We start from the raw sequence: 16,755 nt of genomic DNA, 5'->3' as shown, positions 1-16,755 counted from the left end.
ACAAGTAAAACATTTCAGCTATTTAGCCACGATTTTTACTGAAGATGGTAAATTAAATATAGAAATAGACAACAGAATATCAGCAAAGCTGGTATGGTGGGAAGTCAATTGAATAAATTCATATGGAATAAGAAAGAAATTAGTCGGAACACTAAATTAGCTGTATACAAGACAGTGTTCAAACCAGTTTTAACTTATGGATCTGAGAGCTGGGTCAGAAGTAAAACACTTGACCAAAGACTACAGACCACAGATATGAGAATCCTGAGAAAGATTAGAGGCGTGAACAGATGGCATCAATGGCAATATCATATTAAAAATGAGGATATTAGGAAAGAACTTGACATTGTCAACATCCAGGAATGCATTAGCAGAGCTAATCTCAGGTGGTGTGGTCAGTTAAACAGAATGGGCGAGGAAAGATTAGCAAAACAAGTGTTCTCTGCCAGGTTGGCAGCAAAACGACCAAGAGGAAGACCAAGATATAGGTCGATTGATACAGTACAAAGTGCCTTAAACGATAAAAATATAAGATCTGATAATGTTGGAGTGATGACAAGTAACAGACTGATTTGGAGGAAAATTGTAGATAGGAAATTAATGATGTAATTTTTTTCATGTAGTATTATCATATCCTGTATACCCTGTATATCAAATTCCTGCCATGTACCCTCAAGGGGTACATGGCAGGAATTTGATGATGACTGATTAAATTGTTCAATCTAAGTCTCAGCTATGACAAGCTGAGAGGATAAGATGTGTTGTTATATGCGTTGTTATATACTTTATATGCGTTGTTAATTCCGTAAACTAATTACCAATTAATTTTGATAATTTTTCACGGGACACATTCACTTTCCTTGGAACACTGGTGTTCTGCGGAACATAGTTTGTGAAATGCTGTTGTAGATGATGCAAAACTGGGGAGAGCAATAGCAGATAAAGGTGATGTAGATATCCTGCAGGAGGAGTTAAATAAATTGGCATTGTGGGTGATAGGTAATGTTTATCAATTTAATGTTGCAAAATATAAGGTTAGGCATTTTGGGTTGAAAAGGTTGCATACAATGTGGGGATAATTTCCGCGAAGAGTCTTTTGACTCCATGGAGGCCTGAATAATAATAATAATAATGGTGGACAAAAAATTAAAGTTCAGAGGGCGTATTGCAAAAGTTGATAAAATGGCGGAAAGGATTACTTGAATGTTGAAAAATACACTAATAAGTAAAAGATAGGGAAGTTATTATCCCTCTTTATAAGGCTATGATTCAGCTACTTTTGACTACTGTGCACAGATTTGGTCATCTGAGTTTCTTGGGGGACCAAAAGGTGATAGAGAAGATTCAGAGACAAGTGACTAAGCTGGTGACAGGTCTTTGGAATGCTCCCTATGAGGATAGCCAGAAGGGTGTGTGGGTTACACAGCTTCGTTGATAGGTGTAAAAGAAGAGACATGATAAAAACTTATAAAGATATTAAAGGGGTTTTTTAAAGTTGATGCAAAGGAAATTTTTCAATATATCACAAGTAATCAGAGAACTAGGGACCATCTGTAGAAGTTGTGTAAGAGTGTAGTTAGTAGAGAGCAATAGCAGATAAAGATGATGTAGATATCCTGCAGGATGATTTAAATAAATTGGCATTGTGGGCAAAGGATAATGATTGTTAATTCACACAGGTGTGTGGACCAGATTTTTTGCATGAAGAGTGATGAATGAGTGGAATGGATTGCCAGAAAAAGTTCCCTGACAATGAATGAGCTTAAGGAGAGATATGATAGGTTTTGTGTATGTAATAGTTAATTTGGGTGTTCCACGATATCTCCATGGAGTCTCTAGACTCCATGGAGATATCGTATAATAATAATAATAGCATAATTTGTAAAGACCTGTGGTTAATATCTCAGATTTTAATATTCACTTCACACCATTATATTACACTACTTTAATATTGCAGTATGTCAACAGATAGGAAATATGTCAAATACAGTAAAAACATGTCAGCAGTAATATCCTATAATATAGGAGTTTTTTAAAGGAAAAAAAACACAGTGAAACAGATAAAAATCTATTTTGCACAAATGTTTAACACTTGTTTAAAACAAAGTATGTTATACTGTATCTCTTGTGATACAGTAGCCTCAAACTCTGCCCTTTGGAAGCCTGAAGAGTAACTTGGAAAATTTCCAAGTTACTAGAGCAGGATTTTCAGTCAGACTATGTAAAAAAAAATAAATGAAAAAAATACAAAAAAAATTAATAAAAAATTGAAAAATCATTTCCCCTCCTGTAGTATTAATATCCTTTAGGTTTATATAAGCCTTTCATAGGTGAGAGCCACATTAAAAAATAAAATAAAATAGAAAGCTAATCCTTCTATTTTGGTTTTCTCTACTTTTACTATTATTATTTTCACTCTTTTATGATTTATACTTCTATTGTAACACCACTGCTCAGTGTTAGTAAACTTTATGTGATTTTCTTTATGTAAAAGACTGAATACTGGCCTTATTGTCATGAGTGTGTATTTTTAAAGGATGCTGTTGTCACATCGTCAAAATAGTAATGAATTAGCCTTTTTGTTTTTTTTCCCATCTTTCATACATTTTAAACTTATTTTTCCTTCTTTGCAGACAACCATTATTTTCTTGATTTAATTTGTCATTATTTCTTCATCATCATCAAATTCCTGCCATGTACCCTCAAGGGGTGTACAGGATATGATAGTACTACATGAAAAAAATTACATCATTATTAATTTCCTATCTACAATTTTCCTCCAAAAACTCTCCTCCAAATCCTGATATTTACTAGGTACTAGTAAATATCAGGATTTCAGAAAACCAAGTCCCTTGCAGCTGCAAATTGTCCTACTTTGGCCAAACAGGCAGAACAACAAATATCAGGATTTCAGAACACCAAGACTACATCCGGTTTCACCAGTACAGTGGCTCTGGGCTGGCAGACCATGCCTTAGATACCCACCATAAAATTCGTTGGAAGAAAACAAAAATATTTCATCGCAGCAAGTTTAAATACGAAAGATTATTCAAAGAATCTTCAGCAGCTCTAAAAAACGTTCCTAACCTCAACAAATTTGGGTGCATGAAACTACCCCAAATTTGGGAGACTTACATTATGAGAACTTCAGCCCAACTGCCAAGACTACCAAATTAGCCTGCAAGAGGGCACCATTAGGACTTTAGGAACAATATTAGTTTCTTGCTTTTTTCCTCATTTGCTTTGTGTTAGTGCCTGCGTGCACATACCATATCTTTATGTTCCTGAAGATGGTAATGTGACGTTGCCAAAATATAGAAGTTATTCATTAAAGTTTTCTTTAATTAATATACTTTATATGCGTTGTTAATTCCGTAAACTAATTACCAGTTATGTCTGAACAACGTATAAGCCTTGCTACTAGTATCAAAATTAATATGCACCTGGAATGGTTTTAAATGATGAGAGTTCAAACATATTTGAAAATCAGGCACCCCACACTTTGCATGTGGATTGTGCTATTAAGACTAGCATGCACTAGCCTTGGCTCAGCCGCTGGCTGACAGTCGCCCGCAGCTGTCGACACCTCCGAGCACAAGTGAAGTATAGCAGTATCTATTCTAGGAAACGTGTGGTCACAAGCAAGGTCAATGTGATGATGCGGCCTGGCATGCCTGTAGTGTGCACTGTTGCATTTTTGTGATGCCACATGGTCTGCTGTGGCGATAGTGTGTGCTTAGCTTTACATTGAATACGAGACCGATGACATTCAACTCAAACCAAGGTGTTCCATTAAAATTTCAGAATTTGTGAATTGTTCCATAGTAGGAAAAGTTTGAGAAACCCTGATCTTAAATCCCCTCTTAAATCTTTCCCTATGTCATGGATATATAAATTAAACAGTAACAGCCCTAGTATAACAGAAGCATGAGATACTCCACTACTCACCCTCATTCTCCTAATTCCATTCCCCATATACTCTTAAACAGGTATAGTTCAAGTCTTAAGGAATGAAACCAAAATAAAAAACTGCTATAACAATGTTGGTAGTAAATCGACAATAAAAAGATAAAAATTATGAAAATATAAAGAAATAAAAAAAAAAGTCATACAAAAATATATTGGGAAAATTTGGAGAAAAGAGCAAAACTAATAATAATGGCAATTATCTGTTGAAATTCTGCTCAGGACATGGACTGATTATTACTAACACCGTGTTCCAATATAAAAATGTGCACAAATTCACATGGAGAGAAGAGGCAAGAAATAAGAAAAGTCTCATTTACCATGTTATTGTTGATAGTGATGTTTTCTCTCTGGTGCAGGACACTAGAGTGTAGAGAAATTGGAAGTGATCACTATTTAGTCTTGAGCAGGATAAAATTGAACTTCATATTGAAAAGAATAACACATAAGAAAGTTTTAAAGCGAATAAAAGTTGAGCAGCTCTCTGATGTGAACTGCAGACTAAAATACACAAAGATTATTGAAGCAAAAATGAAAGAGTTTGAGAACAGGAACCAAACTTTAGAGATTCAGTGGCAAGCCTTGAAGAAAACCTTGATTGATTCAGCCAGAGAGGCATGTGGCGAGGATGTCTGCAAGGATAGAAAAATCAGAACTCCATGGTGGACACATGAAGTTAAGGAGGCAGTGAAGGAAAAGAAGAAAGCATATCAAAAGTTCCTGTCAAATAAGTCAGCTTGTGCTCTTAGAGAATACAGAGACAAATGTAAGAAAGCTAAACACTGTGTAAAACTAGCTAAACAAAAGTCATGGGAGGACTTTGGCAAGAACATAGAAAATAAATATCAAGAGGGTGGCAAAATATTTTGGAGGTTGTTGAAGCTTAGAAGTGGAAGAAAGATTACTGTAAAAGGAGTTAGAGATGAAAAAGGTGATATGAAAATGGGAGAAAAAGATATCCTTGAAGTATGGAGTAATTACTTCGAGAAATTGCTAAATGAAACAGGCAGTGCAGGCCTACAGTCAGGAATACATATCCATACTTGAAGTACAAAAAACCATCAAAGGCTTAATATGTGGAAAGGCAGCAGGAGTAGATGATATTCGACCAGAAATGCTGAAGTATGGTGGTATAAAAGTGTTGCAGTGGCTGCACTGCACAGTTCAGAAGGCCTGGACAGAGGGATGAATTCCTGATGATTGGAGAAGAGCTCTCATAATACCCACATATAAAAAGGGAAATAAAACTGAATGTGAGAATTACAGAGGTATTTCCCTATTGAGTGTTCCTGGTAAGATATATGCAAGTATACTTGAGAACCGGTTGAGAAGAATTGTAGAAGAAAAGCTTGGTGAAGAACAAGCTGGATTCAGACCAAACAGAGGCTGTCAGGATCAGATCTTCAATTTACAACAAACAGTTGAGGAATAATGGGAATATAACAAAGATCTCTATTTAAGTTTTGTAGATCTGGAAAAGGCATATGATAAGGTGCCAAGAGTGAAGCTATTCAATACGCTACAATTATATGGTGTCAATGGAGCATTATATCAAGCAATACTTAGTCTTCATTTGAGTTGTAAGTCAGCAGTTAGAATTGAAGGAAGTACAGGAAGATGGTTTAATGTTAAATCTGGTATCAGACAAGGATGTACATTATCCCCTCTGTTATTCATTATCTATATGGATCGCATTATGAAGGAAAATGGTATTAAACCTGATTCAAAATTGGAGATGTTAATGTCAGCTCTTTGCTTTATGCAGACAATGTTATACTTCTAAATAAATCTGCTACAAGCTGCAAGATTCCTTGACTAAGTTGAATAACTGTTGTAATAGATATGGTATGAAGGTCAGCAATAAAAAGACAAAGACAATGAAAATTGGCAGAGTCATTGAAAATGTCTACTGCATTGTGAATGGAGAACCTGTGGAACAAAGATGGTAAATTAAATATAGAAATAGACAACAGAATCAATAAAGCTGGTATAGTAGGAAGTCAATTGAATAAATTCATATGGAATAAGAGAGAAATTAGTCGGAACACTAAATTAGCTGTATACAAGACAGTGTTCAAACCAGTTTTAACTTATGGATCTGAGAGCTATGTCAGAAGTAAAACACTTGACCAAAGACTACAGACCACAGATATGAGAATCCTGAGAAAGATTAGAGGCATGAACAGATGGCATCAATGGCAATATCATATTAAAAATGAGGATATTAGGAAAGAACTTGACATTGTCAACATCCAGGAATGCATTAGCAGAGCTAATCTCAGGTGGTATGGTCATTTAAACAGAATGGGCAAGGAAAGATTGGCAAAACAAGTGTTCTCTGCCAGGTTTGCAGGAAGACGACCCAGAGGAAGACCAAGATATAGATGGATTGATACAGTACAAAGTGCCTTAGATGACAGAAATATAAGGTCTGAAATACAAGTAACAGACTGATTTGGAGGAAAATTGTAGATAGGAAGTTAGTAATGATGTAAATTTCTCATGTAGTACTATCATATCCTGTACACCCCTTGAGGGTACATGGCAGGAATTTGATGATGATGAAAAAAAAAGTCAACTTTTTTTTAATACTGAACCTATAAGCACTAGTTAAACATATCAGTTATTTAGATATATTTTTAATGATGGTGGCAAATTAAATAAAATTTATAAGAGAATAGTAAAGTTGTCATGGTGGAGAGCCAGATGAATAAACTTATATACAATAAGAGTAAAACACTAAACTAACAGTATATATAAGACAATGTTCCAACCAATTTTAACTTATGAATCCTGAAGTTTATAAAGAAATAAGCAATTTCTTTATAAAAATTTTTTATAAAGAAATTGCAATTTAATAAAAAAAAACTACAGATCACATCTATAAGAGTTTTAAGAAAAAACATGGAAGTGAACGGATGTGATCAGTGGCAGAATCATACTAAAAATGAAGAATTAGAAAGGAACTTGACATTGTTAATATTAAAAAATGTCAACAAAACTAATTAAGGTAGAAAGTTACTTAAACAGAATGGAAAAGATAAAAGTTAGCAAAATAGGCCAAGATCTTAGTCTTTTGCAGCCTTTGATGCAATTATCTATGATTTAGAAGAATGAAAAATGTAGCATCTGACAATATTAGTGTCCTGACAAATAACAGTTTATGATTATATATTTAGGACACAGTTAACACATGTACAGAAAAATAATTTATTTAAAATTCCAATATATTTATTGTAAGTTACATGGCTACTTTAGATCATCAAGGAGAGAAGAGAATAACCATTAACTACAATGAAAAATTAATCACAAGATATGAGTATTATGTATAATACTATGCATTATGGGAAGGGCCACTATCCAGACTGGTTTTGACCTTTACTGATATACTGTTAAAGTGTAGAGGGTACCTTTCCAAAAACTCCGAGTAATCTTGCAAATCACTTTAAATCTCAATGAGCAAGATCACTACTAAACTCATCACTCCAGAACACTCCTGAATCATACCTGACCAAAACTTGATGACATAATGTAAGATGAGTGAGCGTTCGTGGAAAGTGAACGTAACAACCCTTCCATGAAAGCAGCACTCGACGAAGAGAGGAGAAGTGACGTCACCCCGGAGAACGAATGGGAAGTAGTCGTGAGTACAATTGGAGTGCTGATAGAGGGCGCTGGAAAACAGGATAAAAAGTGCTCGTGTGTGATTTGACCTCTCTCTCTCTCTCTCGATTTTTTTCTGTTCCTGTGTCTTTCCTCGTACGGACCAGCGTGGCTGAGGACTGGAAGGATGCCTGGCGCCGGTGACCTGCAACCTTTTTCTTGTTGCTGATCGACCCGAGTTGGACAAGGCTACCTGCGAGATGATGGCAGAATTCCAGATTGAGCCATTGGTAAAGTCAGTACCAATGTAAGACAGCAAAGGATCTCCTTTGAAGAAGAGTCACGTGAACTGCAGTGACCAATGAGTTGACCGAATTATTAGCAAAGAAGCCTGGCCATTTTCGTAGTGACCACGTGGAGGCAACTTTAGATTCGCGATATTGTAAAGACAAGGTGGTAATGTACTGAACTTTATTTTTTCTTGTATAATAGTTAATCATAGAGTAAAGAACAAACTTGATTCTATTCAAGAAGAGAGGAACCCTTATGCAAATTTGTGCTCAGTGTCTTAGTGTCTGTTTGGACTGATAGTCCAAAACAATGTGCAGTTCCTAACTAGTACAGAGGAAATATAACATCTGAATGATTAGTTAACAAATTGATAAGTTAATTGTGTTGCGTGTGAGCCTAATTCACACATAAGATGTGGACATTGCACTTGTAAAGTTGAATATTGCTTATTCAGTTAAAATGTAATATAGTGTTGATAAATTGAGATGTTTTAAACTTAGTAATGACCTTTTTTTGGTAATTTAGATTAAAAGAGGGGAATTTGATTTCTTCACTTGCATAACTAATAACTGGGTAATGAAATTATTGTTTTTTATCTTTGATATGTGCAACTTTAATGTAGTCTTATTTGTCCATTAATAAATGTGTTTTGTTGATATATACTTGAGAGAGTTGTCTGAGCATGAGACTGACTTACCACTTGTAAAATTACTGACCTATGCATTAAAGCGGATACCAAGGGAGTTAAGAGTAGATTGGCCATGACTGTATTTCATGATCTCCAATGTTAACTAAACTCCACTAGTTGGATTAGATAACATGTTAGTTCTGGTGAGTTTTCTCAGGACAAGAAGTTTCTGTTCCTAGGTTCTGACTGGCACAGCTCTAACAAATCAAATTTGTCAGAATTCAAAGGGAAAGTGCCTCCAAGAAAATTAATTCGAAGTAAATCTTAGTAAGCACAAAAGAGCTATTAGAAATCACAGTTAGGACAAAAAAAAAAAAAAAAAAAACACGACGTAACAATAAGTAAAGGGGCATCTCCAAAAACTAGCAATTTTTCAGATCACTCTAATCTCAATGAGTAGCCCAAAGTATCTTATAACTCACTATACTCCATTGAACTCAGTGGTGGTTCTGCCAGACAAACCTGCAAAAGCTTCAGTTCCACCCAGGGGTACTAGTAGCCAACAGCAAAGGGCTCCAATACAGGCTACATCAGTAGAGACTATAGAGGCCAAGCAACCAAAGAATGTAGTGATCCATGTTTAAGTAGAGACCTCTTAAAAACTAGGGTGTCCCTCCCCCAACCTCAATAAGTGACCAGAAGGATCACTTAGCTCGTTAAATCTCAATTACTCAAAAGATACTCGTCACCAGGTCTACTCAGTGACAGGCTCACCCTACTACTGAGTAGAACCACTCATCTCCCAGAAAAAAGCATCCACCAAAGCAGTCCCCACAATGACTACATCAGTAAATGCCAAAACAACAGGCAAGCATCCAATGAATGCAGCAATCAAGATCACTTTAGCAGACTGTTTTAAGTACAGGCCTTCTCCAAAAACTAAGGTGATCCCTCAGATCAACCAATCAATGAGTTTAACAATCATTTAACTCATTATTCAGTGATGGTGCTACTCAGCAACAGGCTTACCCTACCACCTACCCTACAAGCAGAACCATTCATATCCAAGGGAAAAGCATTCCCCACATCTGTAGAAAATCACATCAGTGGAAGCCAGAAGCTTTAACCAAAGTTAAAATTACTTATTGTAAATACATTACTTATGTAATATATTTTACATAAGTAATGCAGAAGTCATATATTTCCCATATGCAAGTAGGGAAACGGTGTAACAGCTTATTATTAAAATACTCTGAATTAAATTAAAGATGCCAAGAAATTATTGGATTAAACATGGATTAAAGGATAAAAATTAAAGGATTAAACAAGAATTATATTCTTGTTTAATCCTTTATCCAAGCGTAAGTAAACAAGTTTGTGCAAGAAGTATCTTTCCAACTAGGCTACTTGCATACAGAAACTAATGACTTCACATTAATTGGCTTAGCATTCCATAACTGGTTTTCCCTGTCAGTCATTTCTGACTGTAGGTGTAGGCATTGTCCACAAAGTATTCTTGGTGAGATTTTTACAGAGGGCTTGGGACTGGCTGGGACATATTCATAACTGTAATCCATGTGTGTTCACAGGGCAGGTTTGCCTGTTCTGGGGGACGAAAAAGCTGAGTTTCTGGGTGAAATAAAAACTCCCTACCTCTGTATGAGACTGGCTAACTCACCTTTAGTCAAAAGAGACCAGATAAAGGTTCCTCGAGTCACTGATGGGAATCGAACCCAGGTCTTTCCGAACTAAGGGCTTCGTGTATACTGACTGAGCTATGAAGACTCTCTAGCATCCCATAATGCAAAGCTTAAATCCTTTTGGGTGTGTATGTATACTCAGTAGTGGTGGTTCTACTCAGAAATAGGCTCACCCTACCACTGAGCAGAACTGCTCATATCCAAGGGAAAAGCATTCCCCCACATCTGCAGAAAAACCACATCAGTGGGAGTCCTATAATGCACAGTATTATGGGGCTATGCATAATAGTCAATGACTATGGGACCAATGCAGTATACAGTATAATACTATGCATCATGTTACACCTTTTTCACAACTTGTATATGGAAAATATATGATTTCTGTGTTACTTCAACCTTGGTATCTCTTCTGGGAGACCTCAATAAATGAAAACTGATCTCTACAAGTTAACAATTTTGCAATTTTTATAAAGAATTATAATTATTTTACATAAATAATGTTTGTAATTAAGTAAAAATAACTGTATAATGGGAAAATGGAGAAGCCTTAATGAGATGAGCCTGGTTCAGGCCAGGTTCCTTGTCCTCTTTGTTAAGAACTAAAACAAGGATGTCTGTTGGGTCTCCTCCAACATGTTATAATATGGTTTCAGGACATTTCTTACAACTTTTTGGATGGAAGAGCTGCATTCCTAGTCAGGATCATCATCACAAAGAGATTCACATGCAACTTGTATTTGTGTTAAAAACTTCTGTAACAGAAATTTCAGCAGTTCTTACAACAATAAGGTCACAGTGGACCAAAATACAAACAAATTGTTTTGTAATCTTTACCCACAATGCCACAAAATATGAAACAAAACAATTGTGAACGCTGGCAACATGCTGTGTATATAAATGTTCATTAATTTAAATATTCATAAATAGAGGAAACGTAATAATGAGGCCTTTCTGTAGATAGAGAAAGTATAAAATATTCAGATTCTGAAAATAACAAATAAAATTATCATCACTGTGAAACAACGTAGTATTTACCTTGCAGATACATCTCTTCACTATCCCCAAAAGTATCTCCACATTTGGAGCATCGAGCACAGGAAGGATGAAAATGATGATTATCACCAGCCTGACAAATATTGATAAATGAAAGAGTAAGTTACTTTATATTATTCAAATGTAATACGTTAAAAAGTGTCTCAAAATAACTTCACAAAAAAAAAAAAAATTATACAAATAATCAAAAGCTTCTAAAACTGTGGAAAACTTTAGAATAGCTTATGAGAAGACAATCCACTTTGCATTTAAACTCAAGAGATTCTATCAGAGAGCATAACTGTTCATCATCACCTGAAGAAAACAAAACCACAGTTCCTATAATTAGATACATTGCATAAGCCCACATGGTTTATGGGTATGAGAAGATTTAGCTGTCTTTTAGTAAACCAAGTAAGGTAAGAAGGAAAATGACAACTATGTTATCCTTAATTCATAGAAATTCTAAACACTTTTATATAGTACTAGTTAGCAGGTACATTAACAAATGGCTAATTTACCTGCTCTCTCAAACCAACAAGCTGAAACTTTGAATCCTACTGTAGACATGGATGTTTGCGAATGCTTTTAGGTGAGTGATGAATTATATTAACTGTGTGAGACTACCACTCTACTTATTGAAAGCTCAAAATGACTTGAAAAGTTTCATGGTCTCTGGAAAATGGTTTCTGAATGAAGTAAAAAAAAAATGAAAAAATAAAAACAATCTCTTGGTTCACCCACAGTATTCATGTACTATAGGATTACAAAATTTCACAAGATGGAGTCACATATATTCAAAGAAACTGATTCAAATCATTTCTTTCTTTTTTTTATTTTTTTATAAAGCTTAAAATAATTCTTATGAAAATATCTAATCTGTCAAAAATATTTATTATTATTATATAATATAATAATACATTATATAATATATTTTTATTTATATTTTATATTTATTATTAATAATATTAATAACAAACATACTAAATATTTACTATTTAGTATGTTTGTTGTTAATAGTGACTTTCCTCTTTTGAAATAGTGCCCCCCCCCATATACAACTTGCTAGTACTTGTTTGACAGCCAGTCACCTATCTGATTCACTAACCTAGCATACAATCCCATATGTTCCAATTTAGTGACCAACTTGTGGTGTGGCAATCTATCAAAAGCCTTGGCAAAATCTAAGTATACCACTGTATATATATATATATCCCTTGTCCAATACATTCGTCACCTTGTTATAAGAGATACATTATCAACTCACTTTTGTATCCTATATCTCACCAACTTCTCCAATACCTTAACTACAACTCCACGTAAACAGATCGGTCTATAATTTGTTGCCTTAGCCTTATCACCACCTTTGTGAGGCAGAACAATTTTGTCTTCCTTCCACTCCTTTGGGACTTATGCTGCATATGCAAATGTCTGCATATATAAAAACACTAGAGAAGAACAGAGATCTGCAAGTTGTCCAAAGTTCGTCATGCTGACTACAGACAGAAGTATATAAAAGAACATGCAAATAGCTTATTATGTCTACATGAATAATAGGAGTATTGGAAACAGAGGCATACAGTTTGTTACCTTGGTCAATATGTTGGGATCTCAGATTGCAGGCATTAGTGAGACCTGGTTATCATAATCAAACATACTAACTGGTATTGAGTGCAAAGGGTATAGTATTTTTAGGAAGGATAGACAGGATAGAGCGTGCTGCTAATGATATCAGGTGACTAGAATCCTGTTAGTGTTGAGACCTATGATTATAATACTAGCAACAATTTTCCATGTGGCATTGAGTTTGAAGCCATCTGATGTGAGGTGGAATCTAAGAAGATCAAATACATAGTGATGTGTTGTTACAGACAAGACCTGGTGGATTGGTTGCTAGTGATGAGGAAATGCATCATCAAATAAAAACATGGGCATGAAAAGAATAATTATAATTGGGGACTTTAATTACCCAAACATGGATTGGATAGCAGTAAAATCTCATGAGAAGAATGAACTGAATTTCCTGAGATGTTGTGAGACAACTTCCTCAAGCAGCATGTGACAGAAGGAACTCGAGGTCAAAGAGTATTAAATCTGATTATAGTGTCAGAGGGTGTTTCAGTTAATGACATAACTGAAACGCCCTCTGATATTCTGCCTCTGGTTGGTGACAATGATTATGCAGGACTAACTTGGGAAGTGACTAAGTTTATAAATATTCCATTCAGAAAAGGTTACATGTTGAACAAAGCAGGAAATTACGACCAACTGAAGAGAAGGTTTCAGTACAATGGTATCAGCTATCAGAATGTGTCCCTAGAGTTCGAAGAATAAATAGAGTAGGAGTGAAATGATGTGCAATCTAATTAAGCAAGAGATTCATAAGAAAAAGATTATGCAGAAGGAACATCGTGTGCATAAGGATGATGTCAGTTATGATAATTATGAGCAGCAGGACAAAAGATTCACAAGTATTGTACAGAAAGCTAAGTCCAAATATGAAAAGAAATTTAACTGGCCCTGCAAGCTATCAACTTGGCATATGCAATATTAAACTCACTGCTACATCTTCACCATATGAGGAAACTCATGTGGATTTGGATGAAGTACTAGAGCTGTTGCACAAACTGAATAAGAATTCTGCAATTGGAACTGATGGTATATCAGCAGGGATGCTAAAAGAATATTCAGCTGAACTGGCTATTTCCTTGACCAGGCTATATAATTTGGGTCTCAGAACAGGAACGATTCCACAGAAGTGGAACGAATGTATATTAATCCCCATTGCACAAGGGTGATGCAAAGACCAATGCATTCAACTATCGATCAATCAGTATCTCAGGACTGGTGGTGAAAATTTTGGAAAGGTTGATTAGGGCTCACATTCAGAAATCAGTTCACAGAGAATCCTACTTTGCAATGAACAGCATGGGTTTACTAAGGGAAGGTCATGTTTTATGCTAAGGTTTTTGAGAGAATACAGCATCGAATACTGTTTCATAAATTGGAGAATATGTGACTGGATTATAAACTATTGGCATGGATAAGAGGATGGCTGACTGACAGATATCTAAAAACTGGTGTAGTGAGGTTACTTTAAACTGGTTACCTTAAATCAGCAAGATTTAAGGTAACCAGTGGTGTCCCTCAAGGATCAGTCCTTGGTCCATTGTTAGTCAATCTATATATTAATGACATTAGGAAGGATTTGACATGTGACATATAGCTATTTGCTGATGATGCAAAGATAGGTAGGGTAATCAGAAATGCTGTTGATATTGCAGTACTTGCAGAATGATTTGAATAAGCTGGAATTGTGGGCATGGAAAAATGGCTGTCATTTCAAAGTTAATAAATGTAAGGTCATGCACTTTGGTGTGATTAGATATTCAATGTTGTATTATATTGGTGGGATTATGCTTGAAAAAACTGATGAGACTAGGGATCTTGAATTTCAGTAGACAAGTAGTAGAAGTTCAATACAGCAAATATTATAATATAGCAAAAATTGTAAATACAACTCAGAGAATAATGACAATGCTGAAACGAAACTTGACATGTAAAGATAAGGAAGTCATTTTGCCTCTTTACGAGGCCTTGATAAGACCTCAATCGGCTATTACACACAGCTCTGGTCTCTGTGGTGATTCTGATACAGTGGAGAGAGTGCAAAGGAGAGTGCCAAAAATAATATTAGGAATGTGGAATAGAGATTATGAAGACAGATTGAGAATTTGTAGGCTGCAGACACTAGGAAACAGGAGAAAGAAAGGTGATATGATTGAGACTTACAAACTTCTGAAAAGGTTATACAGAATTTTAGTGGATGGAAATTTTCATTTTATGGAGTGCAGGGAGAGGACATGAGGACATCCATGGAAGCTGAGAATGAATGCTGTCAAGAAGTCGGTTAGGGCTAAATTTTCTCTCATAGAGTAGTGAATGATTGGAATGGATTGCCATTGAATGTTGTGTGTGTAAGTAGCGTTAATGAATTCAAGAACAGGTATGACAGCTGGTGCAAATAGTATGGTCTCCCTTAATGAGTTCCCAATTCCTTGGAGGTCTCTCTTAATAATAATAATAAAAATTTAAATTCAAGAACATCAATTGCCTCAGTATCCCATAATGCAAAAGTTGGCCATGGACGATTTGGTGTTTGCACATCACAGGTTCCATTAAAGGTATGACATCTCAATTTTTCAAAAATACCCCACTTCTACTACTATTATGTAGTAGAAGTAGCAATATCATTATGAAATTGAGATATGAGAAAAAGTATGCTTGTAATTTGGAAGAAATCTACTTGTTTTGTAGATTCCTAAAATATAATCAGATTGAAAAGGTAAATAGTTAATAACCTAACTCTCATATTAACTTTTCAGTGAAATCATAATTCTACTTTTAACTAAGAATCTTATTAGTTTGTCAAGCTTAAGCTATGTGGAATAATATTAGTATTTAATAGCATATTATCTTTTGTTCCTTAATATAAAAATACTGATGACATGACAATATTTGAAAAAAACTTATACTGAAATAGATACAATGGAAAAAAATTAAAATATGCTAGGTACTAATTACCAATACAATTAGATCAAATACATAAATTACACACCTGTAACACTTTTCCAATTATGTAACGTTCACAGTGATCACATTTAACACCAAAGAGCTTAAGATAATCTTTTTCACAGTATGGAATACCATCTCTAAAAAAATGAAACAAAAATGGTCATCACTTAGTAAATTTAAGAGAAATCAGATCTAATTAAAAAGTATTCAGATTGTCAAGTTTATGGAATAGGATTGCTACATTTAGGAAATAATGAATATAAAAGTATTTATTTCCTAATAATTAATTAAGAAGATATAATTAAAGTTCAATTAAAATTTTTTAACAGCCATACTAGTGTCATTTTCAGAGATAACCAGTTAAGTGCAACATATAACTCACAGCAAGTATTTCAGATCAGCTAAGTGTTGTCAGAAACTTAATGATGGGATGTCAGATGGCCAGAAAGAAGCTTTTCTTTTTCCTTCTTATTTTTTTACTCTATTCATTTTGTAATGTATCTGTACCAAAATTAGCAGATATAATTAAGTGTTGGATAGTAAGGAATCTTTACTTAAAAATTCATTGATGTGTCAGTATGATTATGGCTGATTATGGCTTTAAAATTTGGAAAACAAAGATGGGATGCAGAATTTATGCTGGGTGAGAATATATTGTTGGAGGTAGAGGAAATAAGAGATCTAGGGGTGATAGTGGTAAGGATTTAAAATTTAGGGGACACATCGCTAAAATTGTAAAGACAACACAAAAGGCTTCTGGGAATGATGCAGAGGACACTGACGTGTAGAAGTAGGGAGATTCTTGTTCTGTTGTATAAGGCTTTGATTAGGCCAAATATGGACTATTGTGCCCAGATTTGGTCACCGGGTTTTCAGAAGGATGAAGAGATGTTGAAAAGGGTCCAAAGGCGACTGACTAAGGTAGTTTCTGACCTCTGGAATGTTGAGGAAAGATTGAGA

At 35.0% G+C, this 16,755-nt stretch overlaps 1 protein-coding gene across 1 annotated transcript in view; it reads right to left on the bottom strand.

Moving 5' to 3' along the window:
* The window catches only part of LOC150107279 (actin-binding LIM protein 2-like), a 508,439-nt gene that overhangs the window by 247,058 nt on the left and 244,626 nt on the right, over positions 1–16,755 (bottom strand). Inside the window, exons 6-7 of the mRNA XM_090391129.1 lie at positions 15,839–15,932; positions 11,224–11,314 (exon numbers count right to left, since the gene is read on the bottom strand). Of these exons, the coding sequence (XP_090247255.1) occupies positions 11,224–11,314; positions 15,839–15,932 (185 nt within the window). The remainder of the gene's footprint in view (positions 1–11,223; positions 11,315–15,838; positions 15,933–16,755) is intronic.

Source organism: Typopeltis vanoorti, chromosome 4, assembly GCF_054136105.1.
Source record: "Typopeltis vanoorti isolate ZY-2024b chromosome 4, IOZ_Tvanoo_1.0, whole genome shotgun sequence".
Classification (NCBI taxonomy): Eukaryota; Metazoa; Arthropoda; class Arachnida; order Uropygi; family Thelyphonidae; genus Typopeltis; species Typopeltis vanoorti.
Note: the sequence above shows the minus strand (reverse complement) of the source record. Positions and strands in the feature narration are given on the sequence as shown.